The following is a 23,547-nucleotide window of genomic DNA, read 5'->3' on the forward strand; positions in this document are numbered from 1 at the left end:
TGGTAAATGTCCTAGGTAACAGAACAGATAAATGAAATTGACACTTTCAGGCTCTTCATACCATATTCTAGTTGCTTTGACTTGGTAACAGTGCTCTTTCCCCACATTTGCAAGGACCACTCGACATATTCTTTTAATTGGTAAGAACGAATTTGTTTTTGAGCATTTGGTGACATTCTGGGATAATTGGATTGAGAAATACTGGTCTGTCGTCTAAGTGTAAAAAAAAGATATTATTCAATTTTTACTTCTAAATTTCAACTAAAATTGAACATTTTTAAAAAACTCTTTTTTAACGAGGACATTTAACTGGTCTGGTTTGTGGGTGACTATTAGTTACTCTATCCTTAGTGACGCATTTATAGAGAATGTTTCCTGAAGATGTCCTTCATGAAAGGGACACGTTTGGACTAGGTAATAGTAATTTACTTAATTTATCTTAAATTTGGTTTCAGTGAGCAACCCTAATTAACCTGATTTTTTGCTGATAATCACTCTCAATGGAATCAAATCACAAATCCGGGGATGGATTGAGCGGAACCCAGAAGGAAGCAGCTCTTCGCGCACTGGTCCAGCGCACAGGATATAGCTTGGTCCAGGTAGGAATTTCTCGTGCCATCTGCTGAGGCTCACCACTGAACTCAGAGTGGTGGGAATATCAGTGATCCTAGCATGTAAAATGTGACTGGTCAGTTGTGTAACTCTTAAGGTGGACATTCCTTTCCTGGGGCAGAGGAAGTTGGATCCTTTTGGTCTTGCAGGGGACCTTACAAGTGATATTCTCTCTACTCTGGGTTATCAACTCAATTTTGCCTTGTCATTTGGAGGCTGAACTAGTGTTCACAGTCATGAAGACTATCACAGTTCTGAAAGGCCAATTTAGAATAAGAAAAGGCATCTGGAATTCACCACCGAGAGCAGTCAGTGAAGTAGAACCAAGTTGGTGTTTCAAGAAATCAGCAGAAAACAAACTATCCAGAGACTTGCTTTGATTTCCAGAGAGATTTCTGACTATGGATGTATGACAACTTGTAGATGAAGGATCTAAGAACTGATCATTTGGTCAGCATAGCTATTCCGGGATGTTTTCTCAAAACAACTACTCAAGCCGTTTAGGATGTATAATAATTTCTCTCCATGTCCAGCATTTTTGTAAAAGAAAGGAGAAAAAATATCCTAAAGCTAACTATTCATAGTCACTAGTTGTTCAGAATTATCTGCATATTATTGTCCTTATGATAACCTCTGTTAGAGAGTTTATGATACATTGAAAAGCAAACTAGTATTATACATATAAATTATCTTATCTGAAGAAATAATGTGCTCTTTTTTAATGTTGCTCTTTTTACAGTAAAACAAAGTGTTAATATTTTAATTCTCAGCTGTTATCTTTTTCCTACATACTTCCCTGACTTAACCAAAACTTTGTGCTATTATGAAAATGAAAGTCATAAGTGGATAACAATAAAATATATAGTAGTGTCCTTTATTGCAAGTTCCTTTGTCAGATCAGTTGAAAACTAAATGTAGCACACTTTGTAATAACCTTATGAGTCGTGGTACACTTTGTTAGAGATAATGCTCAAAGTTATTTTTAATTTTTCATCCTAACGAAGAGTATTTATTTAGTCTTTTTTAAGATTTCAGAAAGTATTATGTCACAGAAGACTCCTAAAAGTTTAAGACAAGGGGGGATACTAATGCATTATTAGTTTTTAATACTTAATAAAAGTCTATTTTAGGATCATTAATAATCTAAATGCCTTTATCTCCAAATTTAATGTGCTTCAAAATTAATGTCTGACTGAAATTTTTTATGCAGTCTTTTCCTACATAAAGGGGTTTTCATAAGCCACAGAAAAAATTCAATAGCATTTACAGTCTATAAACCAGAAATATTTAGAATAATTTTTTACATTTGCTTAGGTATGGTTAGCTGAAAAAAAACGTTCTTTTTCTTTTGTAAACAGCAGTCTCATAAATGTTATAAAATCAATAATTTTTAAATCAGTTTATCTTTTTAACTTCTTTGTATCTGAAACACTCATATAAGAACAGTGATAGTGAAAAGCACTTAAACCCTTGTCAATATTCATACATAAGGGTATTCTCCTTGTGGAAACAAACCTCTAATGATCTGAAATATAATGATGAAAATATATATAAACATTTCTAGTGTGACACTATTTCTAATATCAACGTCTTAACTGTGAATATATAATTACCCTCAACAAGCAGAAGTTTATGAAAATTACCTTAAAACAATATAAATTGTCCATTTAAGTTTATTCTGGGCACTGATTCTTTCATTTCCCCTAGATGAAATTCAGGGCAAGTCTCATGACTTTTCTGGTAACTTTCAGCTAATAAAAGATCAGCCGCTAAATAATGAATATGTCTAGTCCAGTAGAATAAAAACTTAACTTCATTCAAAGTGAAAGCTATTTCCCTTTCCCACGCATATCAGGGTAGAAGGCAATTTCTATTTTTTTTCTCTTTATGCTCTCAGAAGCATAGTTCCCTACACCAGTTTACTAACTAGAATTCCTGACTCAACGGAAACAGAAGAAAGGGATGAAAGTAAAGGAGAGGGGCAGGAAAGTTTTCGCTTGCCTGCTTTTGGCATTGCTCTCTGGGCCTGGCAGCTGTGTAAAGCTCCTAGGGTACTCTCTACAGTCATCAGAGACACCCTGAATTCCACTGCCAGGGGTCCCTCTAGCTAGAGGCTACTTCCCTGAGACCCAGTCTCCTTCGACAGAGCTCTTTTTAACACTCCTAGCATCCCTCTTGGAGGAGATGGAACTTCAACCCTAATTCCTACATGTGGCCAAACTCTAGACCCCTGGAAACTCACATTCTAACCCAGTAAAATCTGCAAGTGCAGGTGAGATGAAGCAACCAGTTCTTCTCACCAACATCAAAGCAAATGGCCAGCCTATTGCTCACCGTGAGATACTCCAGGGGTGAGTTAGACCTACCATCCTTGGGTGTTCCCAACTGCAGGGAGTACATAGCAAGCTCCATGAGCTTTTTCCTTACTCCCCGCCTCTGCTTTAGGTGAGCTGAGAAGCACCTCGAAATTCCTCCCACTTAGGGGGCACTAGGATTCACAACATACCAGCAATGGGCTCCAGAGATCTTTGAATCAATTCCAAAAATTCCTCTTCAACTCTTCAATATTTTTTCTAAACTCACAGATGGGGAGGGGTAGGAGAAGTTGTTAAACAGTGTCTCCCTATCTCTTTTTCCTGCTTGCTGGTCCAGTAAGTTTCATATCCACATCAGAGGCCAGAAGAATTCCATTCCTTCTTTAACTCCTGTTACAAATGAAACGTAAAATGTCACTAAGTAATCATTTAGAAAACTCCACAGAATAGAACATTTTAGCATATTAAAGCAATATAAAAAGCTTGCAAATAACAGTACATTTTTAAAAGGCTCAAATAGCAATGGAGACCTTTTCATAAACCTAATAATTTAAGAACATTTTCATTAAAAAGGAAAAAATAATAGGGCTATTTTACCCTTATTATATAAAATGTTTTCAAGTAAAATACACCTAAAAATATATGGCCTATTTGCCTATCACTTTGGTCTTACATAATCAATTACATTCAGAAAATATTAATAATAAGGATTTAGATCACAAGTTAATAGCAATTACAAAATAGTAAACAGTTATTGGGCACTTATATTCCAAATGCTTTATGCCTATTAATTCATTTAGTCCTAACCACAACACTGTAAAGTAGTTACTATGATCATCTCCAATTTCCAGATAAGGAAAACAAAGCTCAAGGAGTTCGATAGTTTGCCCAAGATTTATGAGCCATAATTCCACTGTAATTGGCTAAAATTTCCAGCAAGATTTACAGAACTAAGTGCTATTATAATGTTATCTTTAAGATTGCTCTTTGAGAGATTAGTATGCCAGAGCATGCTAAAAGCACTTTGTTGAGCTTAAACTTTGTAACATGATTTGCTTGAAGTAATCATTTATTAGCAGAATGATTACTGGATCAGAAATTTTCTAGTGATGTAGAAACCTAAAGTTCTGAAACCTTTGCTATGTAGATCGAAAGCCTCTAATCAAGATGTAAATATGCACATGATTCAGTTCAATCATTTTGAATGATTTGGAAAATCCTTTCTGATTTTGAATGCAAAGTGTAGAAAGTCACCCAAGACTTCAAATCAGAGACCTGTTATTTAACCCAGTCTCTACCACACACAAGAATAATCATTTTTTTCTCTTTTAGTTCCTTTTTTAAATTGAAGTATAGTTGCTTTACAATGTTGTATTACTTTCAGGTATACAGCAAAGTGATTAAGATTTATATATAAAAATATATGTAAGTATATATATTTGTAGGTTGCTACAATATATTGAGTATAGCTCCCTGTGCTATGTAATAGGTTGTTTACCTATTTTATGTATACTAGTGTGTATATGTTAACCCCAAACTCAAGTCCCTTAACAGCTCACGGCCTTAACTTACCAGAAGATTGGCTAGGACCTACTCCACTCTTAGTCAAGGTTTTGTTATTCTAGCATATGCTCAATCTAGTTATTGGTCAGCAAACCTGTTTAATTGGAAAAGGAAACCAGCATGTACTGAAACATAGCTTCAAACTCTGCAGTTGAGGGAAAATCCTTCAGCCTTCTCTGTATTTCAGTCTTCCTACTCTGGATTACAGAAAACATTAGCATCATCATCAAATAAGAGAACATCAGATGTACTTTTTAAAAAGTCTCTGTACAAAAGCGCAGACATTAATAAGTATATTAATACAATTCAGGGAGTTGTACCTATATAATGATATTTTTAAATATTACAGTATTCACTAAGTTCGGGTTTGAAGGATTTGCTTCAGCTGTACCTTTGCAGTCTCTGATATTGAATGCTGAATACTTGCAAAACAAGAATTCCAAAAAGACAGTGTGACTAATCTGTGCTCTCTTATCACTAGCAAGACAAATACAGCTGCCAGAAATAGAATTTTGCAGGTTACTTAATAACATGAGTCAGTCTCTTATATCCACACTGATGCAATAAAACGTGCTCATGAGGATCTGAAAATAAGCCTTGTAATATTCTTTTTAAATAATAATTGGATATCTTTAGAATGGATAACTAAAATTTTTATCAAATTTCTTTAAATGATAAAAGAATTTTAATAAATAGAGGTTCAATAAATATTGCTATAAAAATTGTGTAATGTTGACAAGCTAAACTTTCAACTTAGTCTCATTATGCCACATAGAGAGATTTCAGATGTGTGCTGAAATGTTAACTTGTAAATAAAATTTGTCTCTAGGCAATGGAATTAGATACGGAGTTTTTTTCACTTTTCCACTCTTAACTGTACTTCCCAGATCTTCCAAAACTACCATATATTTGACACACACACAGGGGAAAAAAAATAACATTACGATGATGCTTTCCTCCAGAATGTATTACTAGTGTGGGTCATCAACTCTGTGACATCTGACGCGCCTTTTTTCCAGAATTTTCTCCTTAAAACTAGAAAAATACATTTTCATAGACGATTATTTTCAGACAACTTTCTACCCAATGTGGGGTCAGTTTACACCAGTTCTGCTACAGGGAAGTCTAAATATATAGTTAATAAAGATCACTCGTAAGTAGTCTGAATATATTTTAAAGAAGACCCGATGGTTATATAGTATTTTTAAGTGATTTAAAATATGGTGTGTGTTAATATTTTGTCCAATTACCCTATAGATCATCTATTTTCTAAAAATTATTACAACACAAATGTTTATGTGGTATGTCCGTCCTACTGTTGTCTAATGAGTGGTTGTTTTTAACAAAATTTCCTTTGCTTTTTCCCCCTAATCCTTATTATGAAACACAATGTGTTAGTATTAGTCCTTGAGATTACAGAAGTATAAATTATAGCAGCTGGCCTCAAATGCATATCAACTAATTGCAATGAAAATTAATTTATCTAGAATTTAAAAGGACAACATAAGACTGCATTAAATGGATATCACATTTCTGTTTAGAGCCTTAAAATTGACCATAGTCTTTGATCTAAGGAATAAGGACTAATATTTAGACATAAGGATGTTCATCATAGTGGAATTTAAAATGTTTAAAAATATGGGACATATCATCATAAATGTCCAATAAAATATTACTGGTCATATAAAATATGTCACTCTTATATTTCCAAATTATATGGTCATATAAAACTGTGATTTCAAAGAAAGACATGGGAAAATGTCCAAATTTAAAAATTTAGTTAAAAATAACAAAGCAAACCTGTATGTATCAGCTTACAGATCATATTTTAAGAAATTATTCACACACAAATATTAGAAGATAATAAAAGGTAATCTCTGATAAGGAAAGCTTTTTCTTTCTTGTGCTCTTCTTTATTTTCCAAACTCTTTATAATGAATATGGATTATTTTTATTTCGAGGAAAAAATCTCATAAAGTAGAAAGTATTTCTATAAGCATTCAGTTAGGAATAGAAAACCTGGGAAAATTTAATGAAGAAAACTTCATTATTGAAGCTGGATGATAGATGCTTGGGTTCACTAGGCGATTCTAATTCTTTATATGTTTGCTGTATGCATATTTAATACTGATATAATCCAACACTTCCATTTCACTGTTGGAAAACAAGGTCCAGAGTTATACAGTTGAGTACAGACATAAGCCAGAGGTCAGCAAACTGATCTGTGACTCAAATGTGGCCACAGCCTGTTTTTGCAGTAATTTAAGGACATGAGTGGTTCTCACAATTTTAGAAGGTTGTTTTTTTTTAAATCCTAAAATATCAACTATATGGCCTTTTACAGAAAAAGTTTGCTGACTCCCAACTCTTATCCTTCATTTAGTACTCTATAAGTGAATCCATAGGTTTTTAAAATATTGAAGTACAGTTGATTTACAGTGCCTTGTTAATTTCTGATGTACAGCAAAGTGATTCAGTTATACGTGTGTGTGTGTGTGTGCGTGTGTGTGTGTACCTATATATACTCTTTTTTCATATACTTTTCCATTATGGTTTATACAGGATATTGGATATAGTTCCCTGTGCTATACTATAGGACCTTGCTTATCCACTGCATATATATATATATATATATATATATAGTTTACATCTGCTAACCCAAAACTCCCAATCCAATCCTCCCCTGCTCCCCCTCCCCCTTGGCAACCACAAGTCCGCTCTCTAATTCACAGTTCTTAAAGAAAATGCCCTATAACACAGATGAGGGTTTAAAATTCCTTAAAGGAAGTAGGAGCATCCCTCCTTGTCCTACCCACCAATTCAAGCCTAAACCCTCATTCCTTCACTTATTTATTTACTCCACAAATAGAGACATGGTGCCTACCTTCATGAAAATTACTCAGAGGAAGACAGAAAATAAGCAAGAAATAAAATAATAGCATAGAATGTTAAATGCTGCTGCTGCTACTGCTGCTGAGTCGCTTCAGTCCTGTCTGACTCTGTGCGACCCCATAGACGGCAGCCCACCAGGCTCCCCGTCTCTGGGATTTTCCAGGCAAGAACACTGGAGTGGGTTGCCATTTCCTTCTCTAATGCATGAAAGTGAAAAGTGAAAATGAAGTTGCTCAGTCGTGTCCGATCCTTAGTGACCCCATGGACTGCAGCCTACCAGGCTCCTCCATCCATGGGATTTTCCAGGCAAGAGTACTGGAGTGGGGTGCCATTGCCTTCTCCTCTTAAATGCTATGAATATCATAAATCAGGTCAAGTGACAGAATGGTAGAAGGCCTTCCTCAGACAAGATGACATTGAAGTTGAGACATAAAGGATGAGAGCAAACAAACATGGCCAGGAGCCAAAAACAAAGCAGCATCTTTAGCAGAGGGGACCACCTGGGGGGCACTGATTAACCAAAATATTTGTAAAATGCACAATGACTTGTAAGCAGTGAAGACAATAGAGTGCCTCAATTTCAGTAAGATTACAGCAGATAAATAAGAAATCAGTGCGCTCCATCTTTCTCTTCCTTTTTCAATAGTCATCAGTCTGCTCCTAGGAGCAATTTCCTCAAACTAGGGACAAAATACAGACTTTAATTCTCAAACTTTAATTTCTCAAACTTTCCTTTCCATGCGTGTTCTCTTATTTGGAGTTTCACTGCAACTATATATTTTAATTTTCTAATTTGTTCAATTCCTAAGTAAATATCTACAAGCCAAAAGGTACAAAAGATGGCATTAGATCAACATTAATCTGATTAGAAGGCCATTCTCTGCTTATGTGCCTCAAATTAACTCCCCTATCTCTTTGGTTTGGTATAATGTGCTTTAGTAACTTTCCTTGGGTACTTTTTTTTTTTTTTAAACTTTACATAATTGTATTAGTTTTGCCAAATATCAAAATGAATCCGCCACGGGTATACATGTGTTCCCCATCCTGAACCCTCCTCCCTCCTCCCTCCCCATACCATCCCTCTGGATCGTCCCAGTGCACTAGCCCCAAGCATCCAGTATCGTGCATCGAACCTGGCCTTGGGTACTTTTGAAGTGGCAATTTTTCCTACAAACAGTGCCATAAAAATAAATAACTTAGGATCCCAGAGTTTACAACTGGCTTCAACTAGACTAGATCAGCAAGAAGCAGATGGAAAAACTCTATGGTATTGACATTTTTTTCCAACCACCACACAAAAATCCTAGGGACAGAAATAAGTTTGACTCCATGACAAAATATAGCTCTTGGGTCCTCCTTTTTCTTTTGTTGCCTGTTCTTACCACCTGCTCCGGTCCCCATTATTCAGGGACTTATGTCATTTGTCAAGTGCATGAATGCTAATTCCTTAAATAGGTGGCACTAAACACGAGAATAGGGTGGTACCATTAGATCATCACAGGCATGATTCCTTAAGGTCACCACTCCAGCCACCCATAAGCTAACTTCATTTTCAAGCTCCTAAGAAGCTTTGCTTTTATTGGCCAGCAATGACATAGCCTGGTGTGGAAGACTCCAGATGAAGGAGCAGCTCTGTGAATCCTTTTGCAGAGAGTGCATGTACCTGACATGAGATGGGAACTTCAGCATCCCAAGGAATAGAAACACATTCCAGGAGCTATTTTCAAACAGCAATGAATTTCTTCTCCACTCGCCTAATAGGGAGTGGGTTACATATGAGGTCTTCCATATAAGGTTCAAAATATTTGCAAAATATGAACTATAGTGCTTTCCCTTAAAATAGAAGGACATGACGGTTTCTGTTTTGTTGGCTTAAAAAATGGTGTAAATTTCATGACTCACACAGAAGCATTGATGGCAGTTTTGAACTTTAGACCTTGTTTGCAGGTAACTTCAGGACTTTTAAAACTGTTACCTGTTGGTTTAATATCAGTCAGCAACAAAAAAATAAGTAGCTCTTAATCTTCACCTAAAATCTTATTATGACATGCAAAGAGAACTCTCTAACATAAGCTAAAGAGAAAAAAGTGAGATCACAAAAGCATACAATCATGAAGCTGGGTGGGATTTCAGTAGCTGTGATCCTTTTTTAAAACATTGTTTCAGAGATGCAGGGCAGAGAGCTGAAGTGATGTTGAGCAATACATTGACAGAGCATTCGATAACCTTGAATTTCATCATGAGAGAATTATTCCACTTTCAATTCTCTTTTAAGTTTTCTGATGAGGAAAGTTTTTAGAGGTACCTCTTAAACACCTCTCCTTCCCCTGCTAATCTTTTAAAACAGAGAACAGGACTAGGGATCAGTTTTTAGTAGATAACAATGTCTGGCTAGAATTTAATCACAGTTTCCTTCTTTTGTATTGTTTAAATAATGACCTTCCATTTGTGGGGAATTATACTCCACGTAAGAAAATGATACTTTCTTTTTTGCATAAGTTTAAGACAGTGAATCAATGAAAAGAAAGTCATTAAGTCTTGAATAATTAATGGACGAAGTGTCAAGTGGATATGCAATTGGATTTTTTAAATCCCTATATTTCCTTTAAGGATCCTATTAATTAACTCAAAACACATTCTATGAATATGTTTCCACGCTTAAATATGGCAAAAATCAGACTCCATTTCACAAGCATCCTAACACCCTCCCAAGACCTCTGCAATCACCTCATTAATCTTTTTCCCTTTTAAATGAAGAATTTCCTGAGGAAAGATTTAGTGCCTTGCTGAGTCCCTTAGCTTGTCAAAAATTCTTCTGGGTGTGGTAAAGAGAACAATTGCTGTATAAGATTTCTCACATGCTCAAAGAACAAGTGCATTTGGAATTCTCCTTGGCATAAGTTGAACTAGAAAAGGATAGAACAATTAACCCAAAACAAATGCTTTTTATCTACATCAGGTCAAATCTGCATGTGAATATCTTTATGCCATTTAACCAGATCTTCGGCTACTATCAGTCAGTCAATGCAAAAGGGCAAATTGTATCTATAATAAAACGTTGGATGGGCCTATTGAATAAATTACACATTCCAAAATGATAAAAGCCCCAAACAGATAAAGGAATCACCAAAGCTTTCATCTAGCTATTTCTTAGATATAATTTATAGGTTCTTGCAGGTTGGAGCAGTGAGACAAGACACATACCCAGAGCCAGAAACGAACATGAACGCAGTAAATCCTGGTCTCAAGATAATACATGCTTTGCAGTCCACACCAGTGAACCTCAGGCAAATGTAAACAGAGTGTCTTAGAAGTGAACTGGCATTTCACTTGTTCTCTTATGCAGAAACACACATACACACTCCAAAATATGTATTTTTTGATTTCTAAATTTGTATAAGGATATTCTTGAATTTCATATTCCCATGAATTAGCCAAAAATGTCTAGGAAGCTTTACAAAACACAAGTTATTTTTAAAAACCTGTTTGCTTGTAAATACTTCCACTACTGAGATACTGAAATCCTAAAGGGTGGTTGTCACACATACACCTTAAAAATAAAGGGGAAATATTAGAAGATATCATTAAAGTCATCATTTGATAACAAATTAGTTCTGCCTTCATAAGACAATTAACAACTTGAAATCAGAACTCTTCCTAGGTGATAGGATTTCAACAGTCACTCTTCCAAAATGATACATCAAGAACATGATTCATAATTTGCTAACAGTCGTTTCTATGGACAAACCATACATTTTTTAAAGATCAAATATAAGAGCCCTTTGAACACTGAAACAAATAGATAAATTTTCAAAAGCCAAAATCTATTTGCATCTGTGTGATTTTTGCCATAAATGCATACCACCAACAATAGCATTTAGAAATTTATTTAAAAATTTGAACAGAAATACTGTTTAGTTTTAAAAGTAGACTTTTTCTAATTTATGTAAATGGGAAAAGTCTTACATTCCTAATGTGCAATAAAATAAATGCATAACTATTAAAATAAAACATTGACTATAAACTACCTAATATCACCTCACATATGATATTTTGAGAAACTCTGGGCTGTATGATAATAAACTAAATTTATATTCATGTATTATAGTCATGCCCTGGCTTTGCCTGTTTGTTACTAACTATGGTACCATGTTTCTACAAATTCCAACATCCCACTTATTCAGTTTTATACTACAATTGTTATTTTTCTATTTTAAGAAAAATATCTGGCATTCATATTGTGTATGCCTTGCAAAGATTGTAAAAAAAATAAAATACCTAACAAGGGTAATGCCAACTTCCAGCATATATAAGTTAGATAAATTCTGCCTTGGAAAAATTCTCAGCCTAAAGTAGATTTTACCAATTTGAAGTCACTGATCTTAAAATGTGTGGGGAAACAAATAATACACAAAACAGACTGTTATCTTTCAGACAGAATTAACAAAATAAACATTCCTTATAGCACTGTCTGTTGTCCTCCACAACAATAACAGCATTAGCAGATCAAAGGTAAAACCACAGCTAAGGAGATTCTTTCGGTGCTTCTTATTTAAGGCCCCTAAGATTTGCCTTGAACTGTCACATGTTGAGGTATAGGTGTTTTACAGGTGGAAGGTAATAATGATAAGGTCTAGTTAAGACCTTTATTCAATTTCACAAATCAGCAACTAGGAAAACACAGTAGTAATGTATGAACTCCAACAGAGACAGTCTATAGAGCTGTTCTCCAGGTGTAGGCATCAACCATGAGGACAGACCACAGGAGTTTAGTCATAGAACCATGGTTCTCGGTATGACACTGGTGACTGGCATGCTTGTGAAGGCTAGAAACGCCACAAACTCGGGGAGATTTTCCAGCACTTAAGAGAACGGAAATAGAAATAGATACATACATAGTCAATTGGAAAATGGGTTGGAGAACATCTGAAAGCAGTTTAGTAAGGAAATATACACAGTTTCTTCCCTCTTGGCAAGAAAAAACAAAGGACCAAAGGGAACCACAAAGATGATTACAGATTTGGAATATAAAATTTCCAAAGAACCAGTTAAAGGAGTTGAAATTACTACTCAGGAAAATAGACTGAATGAGGGTTCATTAATTAATGTCCTTCTAGTTTATGAATGGGCTCATTTATCAAGACAACCAACCATCTGGTATCCATGTTTGATGAGGCTGAACAAGAAAGCGAGTGTGGCACACAACTTGCAAAATTGTGAGATGCTAAGCCTGAGAAGAAAGGTCATCACGAACTTTGAACAGTACATATGCCACATTCACCAAATTGAGAACCAGAGAACTTTTAGTCTATCTTTTCTGCAATAAATTAAACCAATGCAACCTTATGGAAGTCACATAATATCTCTGGATTCAGCTTCCTCCTCTGTAAAATGAGCATATTAAGTTAATATTTTTAAAAAAGAAAAATAACACTAAAACTACAAGTATGGACTCAGGATTCAAATGTTGTCTTTGTCACTTACTGTTTGTATGTCTTTGGACACATTCTGCACCTTGAATTTCTTACCCACAAAATGAAAGTAATAATAATATCCTCACATGTTTGTTGAGAAGGTTAAATTAATTAATACATGGAAAGCATTTGCACAGATCCTGACTCAGGGTTAGCTGTTGTTTTTTCAGTTGCTGTTACTATTATGGACAAGTATTAGAGGTAAACTCTGGCTGATTAAGCAGAAAAGCAGTTTATTAAAAGGGTATTGGTTTCTAGAAATTTTGGATTTAGAGAACTAGATTCAAGAGTAAAAAAGATGTAAGCTTTTACGAAAATATATATATAAATATATATACACGTATAATGGAATCACTTTGCTATACACCTGAAACTATTAATAACACAACATCAGAAATCAACTGTTTCAATTTAAAAAATAAATACTAATATTAAAATAATTTCAAAAAGGGTAAACTCTTAGAAATGAAACCAGAACCATGCACAAATCTGGAATGGTAATAAGACATATCTACCGTCAATGCTAATGTCAGCACCGTGACTGTTTCTGCACCAGAACCCAACTTAACTTTATTATAACTAGAACTATCCCAGCTACAAGGGACACTAGGAAAGCAAGTATGTGGGCATTTTTGACTCTTACAGGAAAAAGGCAGTTTTGCCCAGATTTCTCATATGTAGTCAAAGATCAGATGCCAGGTGGCCCAAATTAACCTGGTCTGCTTGTCCTTCAAGCTAAGATGTATTGCTCAGAATCATGTATTAAAGGTTGGGTGGTTTTAACCAAGGTGAAGAAGACAGTATATAAAATTTCTTAAAGACTCTGTGGTTCCTTCATGAAAAGGCTTAAAATATCTGTGGCAGAAAGGACTTCCAAATACTCTTAACATATAACTGAGTTATGGGTAAGCTCAGTATTCAGTATCTAAATTAAAACCACTGGATTTATGGTTAGAATTAGGTCTTTAATTTTGAAATTTATATAGTTGAAGATTTTCACCTATTTATATGTGACATTCACATCTTTGAATGGAAAAATAAAAGATCCCAGAGTTTAATGAACATTCTCTCATAGAAAACAAAAACCTGTATTTTTTATCTCTAGCTATTTATACATGTATGCTGCTGGAAGAATGCACCCCATAAGAAGGACATCAGCCAGGAGAGGGAGGAGCAGCTCTAATTGTGCTTTATCTATTTTAAATTCCTCAACTATAAACATGGTGCCTAAAATACCAGCAATTCAGCTTCCAACTGTCCAAGTAGTGGACAGCTATTCTAACCCCATGACTAACGCCCAGAGCCTGTCTTAAACTGGCCTGGACCCCCATTAACTGGTGCATTCTGAGCCCAGTGGGTTGTTCACAGGACAAATCTCCCCCAGTGTCTGAACTTCATGGCATCTCTGCATCAGTCAGATTCTTGGTGATTCCCCAAAATACTCTTGGTGTTACAGAAACAACAGAATTAATAATCTCTCCTAATCAATCATTTTGGCTCATAATCACATGAGTTCTAAATATATGATATGCACAAAACAGTTTGGTGACATTTTTAGTAATAGCAAGAAACTTCAGGAGGAAATTCTAAAGGTCAATCTGCTGGTTGCCTATTTATTTTCAAGCTATCAAAACTTGTCAAATGAGAAATTCTGGAATAGCCACTTCACTATTATGCAATGAAACTTTGTTTCCTTAGGTCGAAGATACAAATATTCCCAAGTTTATATTAAATTTATTCCAATAATCCATTGGGAAGTATATCTCCAGATACTTACGATAAATAGAAATGGCCGCAGAGGGATCTGCATCAATTCAATGGTAACAGTCAGTCCTAGGAGGTGGACTATAGAATGGGCAATAGAAATATTTCTCTCTGTAAGAAGTAGGTGTGAGATATGTTCTTTCCAAAATTTGTGTAGTAAAATGATTGGAAGTTGGAATGATTTTAAAAGCAACAGAGAGCCTGCAATTTAATGGCATGACAATTTTTTTCATAAATAAGTAACTGAATGTATGAATCTGTTATAAGTGACTAGGTTTTCATATAACAACACAAAACACAGTAGAAATTAAGCTGATGGACTCTGACACCAGACTGCCTGGCTTTAAATTCTGACTTCCCCACTTCCCAACCACAGAATCTTGGCAAATTATTTAATCTTTTGTGGGCTTCTGTAAAATGTCTTCTGTAAAATCAGGATAGGCATAGTTCATAACCTATAATACTATTTGAGAATTAGAAGAGAGACTTGTATGTAGTAAGCACTATATAGATATTTGTTAAATAAATAAAATCTTAAATGTCTCCAAAAATATCAAATTCATTTTTTAGGAAATTCTTGGTTGAGACATAGCTCATTGAATTCTTAAGTTTTTTCCTATAAGTATAATACATTTCATTTCTCAGATTTCTCAGTGAAAGCTTTTTTAATGAATAATCCTAAAAGAATATAGGGGAAGGAAAAAAAATAGAAGAACTCTTGAGGCAAATATTTCCATGTTTAGTAAAAGGAGAGGCACCTACTTGTTTGAAGCAAAAAGTAATCAAGGCAAGGTAGAACACCCACATGACATCTTTTTAATTTAAAGCAACATGATTAAATTATTAGGGATTTTAAACATGATTACAATTAAAGACACTATTTAGATACCGTAATCCAAAAAGCTTTTATATTATCAATTATAAAATAACTGAGAAAGTCTCAAGTTAGTATTCACAAAGATTTAACAGTGAAACTAGAAACTGCTTTACTTTGATTTTTAACAAACAACTACTATGTAAAACAAGTCCTTAAATAACTAAAATGTGCCTTTTAGAAATATACATAGAAAAGTATTTGGAAAGGCAGGCAAACTTAACAACTGCTTCTACAAATAGGGTGACACATTGAGAAATTTTTCTGTTTTACTTTATACATTACCATGTTTCTTCCAACATCATGTATCATTTTATGGTATAAAAAAGTTTTAAGTAATCATGGTAGAAGTTAGTAATGAATATGGACATTGGGTTCCTTACATTTTCCTTTTTCCAAAAATCACAATCAAGTATAATAACAAAGAGCTCTGGCTATGCCTAAGTGAAAAGTAAATTTATCCCTCTCTAGCAAATGAACTGTCAGCTCAGTAGTGGCGGATTAGGCCTATCTTTCACTTTGGGGCCCCTGAAGTTATTTTTGGGTCATTAACTTTCAGAAAAATAAAGACAGCACTGGCAGAAAACCCTGCACTACTCCTCCCTGAAAAGAACATTATAGAGCTGATTAACACTGCTGTATAGCAGGAACTAACACAACTTTGTAAGGCAATTATATTCCAATTAAAAATAAAAAAGGACACTGAATTTACCAAAGGTCTTTTTATGACAAAGGAAAAAATCAAAGCTAATTATATTTGGGCTGAGAACAGCATTGGCTCCCCACAAAGACCCAACATTAGTGAACACCTCTCATCGGTCTTGTCAACTTCAAAGACAGATTTAAGTCCCTCGCTGGGGACCCCCCAAATTAGCCAGTTCCAATGCTAACCTTCATGATGTTTCTAATTAGGGGTTCACATTGCCTTGCTCATGAAACCACCTCAATCTAAGCAGGCAAGAAGAGGGTTAGTAACTATTGAATATATATCACATGCCAAGACCTGTGCCATGCACATTTGATGCATTATCTCCTTTAATCAAAAGCTGATTATGTCTCCACTTTGTAGATGAAAAACACTCAGGATCTGAGAAGTCAAGACATTTGTCCAAAGTCCCACAGCTAGTGGATTCCAGGGCCAAAGAGTCCAGCTCCAGAACCCTCATAGACTTCAACATTAAATCAAAACCCCAGATTCAAATTAGGGTCAGATTCTTTGATGATCAGGCATTGGTGAGTTTGAATGGCAATCAAAAAATAATAATGACCCCTTATTTTTGTCCAGCACTTTATAAGTTTTCACTGTGCTTATCTGGAGCAAGTCCCTGAAGCAAAGAACATGGTGCTAAAATCCACATTGAAGAGACTTCAATTTTTATCTGACCAGTCTACTATTACTTGTCAATAAGCATCTTCCTTATTAAGAAATGATTTTGAAAATGCTCGAGGAACTCAAACTAAAGATTGTATTGCTTTTTCCTCCCTCCTATACTCCATATGGAATTCGCAGGAAAATGGACAAAGAAAATACGGTGGTCCCCCACCTGGTTGGGATGCTGCACCCCCAGAAAGGGGCTGTGAAATTTTTATTGGAAAACTCCCCCGAGACCTTTTTGAAGATGAGCTTATCCCACTATGTGAAAAAGTGAGTCTGAAGATGATTTTTTTTTTTAATCTTTTAATGAAAAAGATACTATTCTCTTCACCTCGCTTTCACCCTCATTTTTCTTGGTCAGTGACGGTTTCTCTTCCAATTGCCACTCCTCAATCATGGACAAAGTTAAAACCTTCCTAGCTATTAGTGATTTGCCTCTAATTATCAATGCCTTGAATTCTCTCTTCTCTATTACTCACAGCTGAAACTACCATTGCTGATGACTTTTAAATCTGTATTTCAATCCCCCCATCTCCACTGGCAAAGCCATCTTACTGCAAACTCAACGTATTTGTCAGTCTAGAATAACACTACAACAACCTGTCTAAAATAAGATATTGCTTCAACTTAAATGTTACTATGGTTTTATAAAGTGTAAGACTGTAAAATTTTTAAAAAATGCGTATGTTTGTCATGGCTCAACAATGTACCTGTATATATTGATACAGAAAGAAAAAATTTCCTTCTAAAAAATTTTGCAAAAATTTGAATGTGATAAGCAAGATTAATAACATGGTTTTTCAAGGTTATTACATAATTGAGGAATAAATTTCCTCAGTTTTAACTCTAAATTGTATTTTGCTACTGAACCCAAAGTGATGCAAAATTGACATTCTTGATAATTTACCAAGTAGGTGTTTAAAACAATCACATTCCTAGAAAATTTAGTGAAAATGAGAGTTTGGCTATTTCTTTTCCTAATGCCAAGATCATCTATGTGTTTGTATGTGTGTAATTCAGCCTGTTTCAGAACTACTTTTAATTTTATACAAACATTAATTGGCACATGCACAAATTATGAGGACTTCATCCTGTAAGAATCTCATATACTGAATGTGAAAATAAGTGCCAAAGCCCCCTGAAATGCAGAGATGAACCATGCTTGAATTTTTTTCTAATGAGCGCAGGAGAAACAGGTGTCCATCACTGAATACCTGGGGTGGCATGGGGTGAGGCTGAGCTGAGGGGAAGCCACCACTGCAATAATAGCATTTGCTGAATAATGCCTCTTCTCGCACGTGTCCCTCACATCTATGTCAACCATCCTTCTTACAGCAGCCAGCAATGATGAGCTACTGTATCTGGATTATGAAGAATAGTTGGGGAAGCAGGAGAGAGTAGTTTAGAGGCAACACAGGAGCTGCACCGAGGGACAGAGGGAGCACCCTGTGGCCATGGAGGTCTGGCCCCAGATCAGTTGCATTAACACTAGTATTTGCCTTCCGCCTACAGATGGAGAAAACAGGGCTTCCCAGACCATCCTCTGAAATACACCTGCTCTGTTCACCTTTGTATCATGGTGGGGGGAAAGATAGCAAATAAGTCAGTTTTGCAATGTTCCAAATGAGTGTTCCTAGTTTTGGTTTTCAAACACTAAGGGTAGATAGAGAACAACCAAGTAAAGATAAAACTATAGAGACTTCAGAGGTCAATGTAGAGAATAAGGACAAATCTATCAAAAAATTGTACTTCTGACGACAAATGTGTTTTCTGGTCCCTAAAGTGGTGTATAAATCCCCAGATAATTGTGTGATGAACGGTCACTTGCTCTATCAAAAAAATATATATCCTGGCAACTCAGGCTGAAATGCCACTTGCACACGTTTTCTTTATTATCTTGACTTTGCTGATGAGTCAGAAGACAAATTTGAAGCCAGCATGAAAACATGTGAACCATTAATTTATATGAGATGCAAATACCAAATGTGGTAGAGGCAGACTTCAAACCATTGTGTGTATGTGTATGTGTGTTTAAATATGAATTCTCTCTTTTCATTACTTGTAGATTGGTAAAATTTATGAAATGAGAATGATGATGGATTTTAATGGCAACAATAGAGGCTATGCATTTGTAACATTCTCAAATAAACAGGAAGCCAAGAATGCAATCAAGCAACTTAATAATTATGAAATCAGGTAAGATCTATCTCTTCTAGATTAAAAGTGAATCAATGTACTTTTATCTATTCTTCTATCAAGTTTATCTATATTTTAGTATATGCAAAAGATAGCCAAAATCAGGGGGAAAAATATGTTAGTTCTTTTCCTTGGAAATCAATTTAATGAAACATTTATTTAGCCAACACTATATAAGGTGCCAGACTAAGTTCTGTAAACTATTCAAAGAAACAAAATTCATTCATTTATCCATTTCATAAATACGTGCTGGCCACTGTTCAAACCATTAGAAGTATCAAGGAACACTTTCCTCCAGTCATACTAAGCAATTGGATGTATTCAAAAGAGTTTGAAAAAATAAAACCAGGAAATGGGATAAAGCTGTGTGAAGAGGTTGCTGTTCTAATGTGATGTATTTATGAAAATACTCTTCTGGGAAGCAAAATTTGATCTGAGATTGAATGAAAAGAATCCACCACGATAGTCAGACCTAGAGGAAGATCATTGCAGAGAAAGAAAGAACAACAAGCGGAAAAGGTCTCAAAATGACAGTAAGCGTGATGTTTTAGAGAACAGAAAAAAAAGCCAATGTTCAGAACAGAGTGACGAGAGGAGGGTTGAGGGCAATACAGTTCGTTGGAGACTCACATTTCATCTTTAAGAATCTGGATTTTAGTCTAATAAAAGGGGAAATCACAGAGTTTAACTAGAGTCATACTTTTTAAAAATATTCCTCCAGCTATTAAGTGCCCAGGGTAAGGACTAAAAGAGGGAAAAGCAATTCCAAGGCTGCCACTGTGTCTAGAACTAGGCAGGAGATGGCGGTGGTTAGACAAAGGGGTTGGTTGGTGGTGTAGGTGATAAAAAGTCAGATGTGGGAGATATTTTGGAGGTTGAATAGACAAGACTGGCTAAGTATTGGATTTAGAAGAAAATTGGATTTTGGTTCAAGTCTCTGCGGAGGTGATAGTGTCACTGAGATGGAACAGGCTGGGAGAACAGCAGGAAAACGTGAAGTGCTATGTCGGGGACAGGCAACACCTGAGATGAACATTACATGCCCCAGGGGAGATACTGAGGCGATGACTGTGTGACACCAGAGTCAGGAGAATGGTCACTATTGCAGTATAAACTGGGGGTCAGCCAAATAAAGGTAATATTTGAAGCCATGAAATTAGCAGAAGGTTCCAGGACACACCTGACCCTATACAATCAATAAATTGGCAATAGGACTAAACTTCATGAAAATGTTTGAGTTCCAAAACGTAAACTAGAGGGAAGTGCCATAAACCCTTTCTTAAGGAAGCCCAGGGTCACCAAGAGCAAAGATTAGTGTACTAAGTGAAAAAGGAATAGCTTGGGGTCAGACGGGTTTCAGGTGAGTGTCAAAAAGTGACTTGACCTCTCTGAGCCTCAATCTCCTCATCTACAAAGTGGGAAGAATAATAATACTATTTCATAGATTTATTATGGGGATGTTATCAAGATTTTTAAATGTTTAGCTCAGTGTTCAGAACATAGTAACAGGTCAATAAATGATAGAAGTCACATATTAGCAACATTAATTCTGAGATGCTGTTTTTCACAGGAAGGAAGACATTCCTTCCTGTAACAGAGTCACACCTTAAAAGTGATGGAATCTGAAATTTGATGAGTACAAAGACAGCAGATTTCCCACCATTATTTTTCTCTCACTTCTTATAGGCCCGAAATAAGTGCCACATTATCCCCGTAATTCCGTAAGTCAGTCAACTACTGGATCATTTTTCTTAAGCCCCTTAGCCACAGTGAGATTTACTGGACTTGGCAACTGCTAGTAGTCTAGCCATTCCATCTCAGGATTGGATTCTAGAACAGAGGCTTAGGAAAAACATAAAGGAGGCTCCCCCAACATATGGCTCCATGGATCCAAAAGAGTTCTGCTATGTGCAGAATTTTGGGAGATGAGAATCAGGAGATCTGAGGTCTAGTCCAGATTCTTTGGAACAAATCCTTTGACCTCTTTCAGCATCATTGTTATACTATCATATGATCACACCGACTTATTCTGGGCATCCATCATATGAAATAATACATACCAAATTGTTTCAGAAAGGGCTATAAAAAGCTATATCCTAGTATAGCTTTTAATATTAGTTATATGTTCTCAGGAATTAGAGGATTCTCCATTCCTTGATCTCTCATGGTATCTGGATATCTTGGCAGTAAGGATTATTGCCAAAAGAGCTTTTAAGTTGAGATGGGTGTAGAATTGGCTGTCTAGGGAATCAATAGAGTTTGCTGGGCCTTCTTAGCATACTGTTACATACTGGAGCCTGTCAATCCTTTTTGAAAACAGGGTATGAACATTAAACACAATCCACTGAAAAATAACACTCTCCTCTGTGAATTTCAATGTCTTCATCTTTAAAATAGAAATAAAAGTATCTGTACCTCATGGGGGGCGTAATGAAAAAAAAAAAGAGAGATGGTCTATGTCTGCTGATGGTTATGGCGATGACAGGAGGAGGGTGAGAAGGAAGAGGAGAAATATGACAAAGTATTTGGAAAGAGAAAAGTGGTGGCCAAAATTCCAAAGTTCAGGTTGGATGCCAGAAGCAAGGTGAAGGCATACAGTGACTTTAAATTTTAATGAGTAGGATAAAGGCCACTATCTCTCAGGAGGTAGATAAAGTTCTTATCTGGAAAAGACTCACAATTGTCATGTCAGCCTCCTCCTCATCAAATATCCACTGAGTATCTTCTAAATGCCTGGCTTCTGGCGACATTAAAGTCATGCCCTCAGCTTTTGAGACATAGTTTTTCATCTCCAAGCAATTCTTGGAAAAGTGAAAGTGTTAGTCGCTCAGTCATGCTGGACTCTTTGTGACCCCATGGACTGCAGCCCACCAGGCTCCTCTGTTCATGGGATTTTCCAGGCAAGAATACTGGAGTGGTTTGCCTGACAAATCACACAGCTCTGAAAACAGGATATGGAGACTCCAAGCTCCCCCTACCGGTAATTGATAAGACCAGCTCCTTAATGATCAATAATGTATTTTCTAAATAAATAATATCTTGAAGCAAAAGGTTTGTTTTTTTAAAGAAAAAAACAAAGTTCATTTTATCAACCCTTTCACCCCTCATGAAAAACCACATTCCTAGGACAATGTTCACCAAATAGAGACAGACCCGTCACAGGTCTGATATGCAGTTATTGATTCTTCAGCAAAGCATAGACCCTGGTCAAACATCTGCCACACAACTGAGAACCACCAGAAGCAAGAATTAGGAGCAATCTCCTCCTTAAGCACTTTTTATTCCTAATGAATGAGTGGTTTCTGTTAAGGGAAATTTACCCATTTTTAATAACTTTGCGTTATTACAAAAGTCACATAGCCTACACACAACACACAAAAACAGCCAAAAAAAAAAAAAAGAAGTAATAAAAGTTCAAACCATTCTTCATTGCCCTATGTTGAATTTTTATAGTCTTTCTAGACTTTCTATACAGTTTTAATCAAAGTGGCTTTCTCATATACTCATTTTATAGTCTTTTTTTTTTTTTTTAACCCAACAGCACAGGCTGAACTGATGTTTTCAACTATCACAGCCTCTCCTATGTTACTATGTTTATTGGCTACAGAGCATTCTATGTCACGAATGCTCGTCTTTTATTTCCCAGGGCATCTCAGCCAGGAGCAGTATTGTCTACCCTAAGGGACATGAGAGGTGACGAGGCTGTCTTGGATGACCTAATAGGTGGCTCCCGGCATTTAGTGGGTGAGAAAGAGGGAGGACAAACACACCACAGAATACAATAAGGAAATACCCAGCCCTAGAATCAACGTCATCTCCGCTGAGATACAGTAAACCAGCTCTCTATGATGGAATATTTTGCTCATTTCCAATTTGGGAGAGATTTTAAATAGTAGCAGTGAATAACTTTACACAAAATTCTAGTGCTCATCTCTATTTCTGAGGATACTCACCACAGAGGGCCATCATATGGCCAAAGGTTTCCCACAGTGAAGACTTTTTTATGCATTTTGCCAAATTCTCCTGGAAAAGTTGAACCGATCTCATCTTGGCAAACGTACCCATCATCTTGCCAAAAAGCAACATGTACGGTGTGAGAAAGGGAGATTGAATTGAGTCCAGAGGCCAATTTTATATCTTAAAACCTGCAACATTGTTAGCAAGTCATTTCATTTCTTGGAGTCTCAAGTTCTTCAACTGAAAAATGGAAACAATATTGATTTTGTCCATCTCACATTCTCCTTGTGTCGGTCAAATAAGATAATATGTGAAAATCAGTTCTGTATATGGCCTATCTTGAATAGTGATGTCAGAATAGCTTCTATTTGGTTGGAAAAGAAAGGGAGCACCAGGGGTTGCAACCTCAGATACCTTCAGGGCAGCCAGGCAAGTTACATGTGTAGGTTAGGCCTGGTGTAAAGGCCTCAGGATTGGTGATATATTAATACTTGGGAGGTTTGAGGATTGGTAATAGCTAGTGAA

General features: G+C 35.9%; 1 protein-coding gene across 4 annotated transcripts in view; it reads left to right on the forward strand.

The window, feature by feature from the left end:
• A1CF (APOBEC1 complementation factor) overlaps window positions 1-23,547 on the forward strand; it is a 102,937-nt gene that overhangs the window by 41,036 nt on the left and 38,354 nt on the right. For 3 of the 4 annotated variants that reach the window (XM_061402669.1, XM_061402668.1, XM_061402670.1), the window contains exons 2-4: window positions 456-599; window positions 17,005-17,139; window positions 18,935-19,065. In XM_061402669.1, the coding sequence (XP_061258653.1) occupies window positions 501-599; window positions 17,005-17,139; window positions 18,935-19,065 (365 nt within the window). In that variant the 5' untranslated portion in view covers window positions 456-500. The remainder of the gene's footprint in view (window positions 1-455; window positions 600-17,004; window positions 17,140-18,934; window positions 19,066-23,547) is intronic. The other variant, XM_061402671.1, reaches the window with a different exon arrangement.

The sequence above is a fragment of the Bos javanicus genome, chromosome 26 (genome assembly GCF_032452875.1).
Source record: "Bos javanicus breed banteng chromosome 26, ARS-OSU_banteng_1.0, whole genome shotgun sequence".
Classification (NCBI taxonomy): domain Eukaryota; kingdom Metazoa; phylum Chordata; class Mammalia; order Artiodactyla; family Bovidae; genus Bos; species Bos javanicus.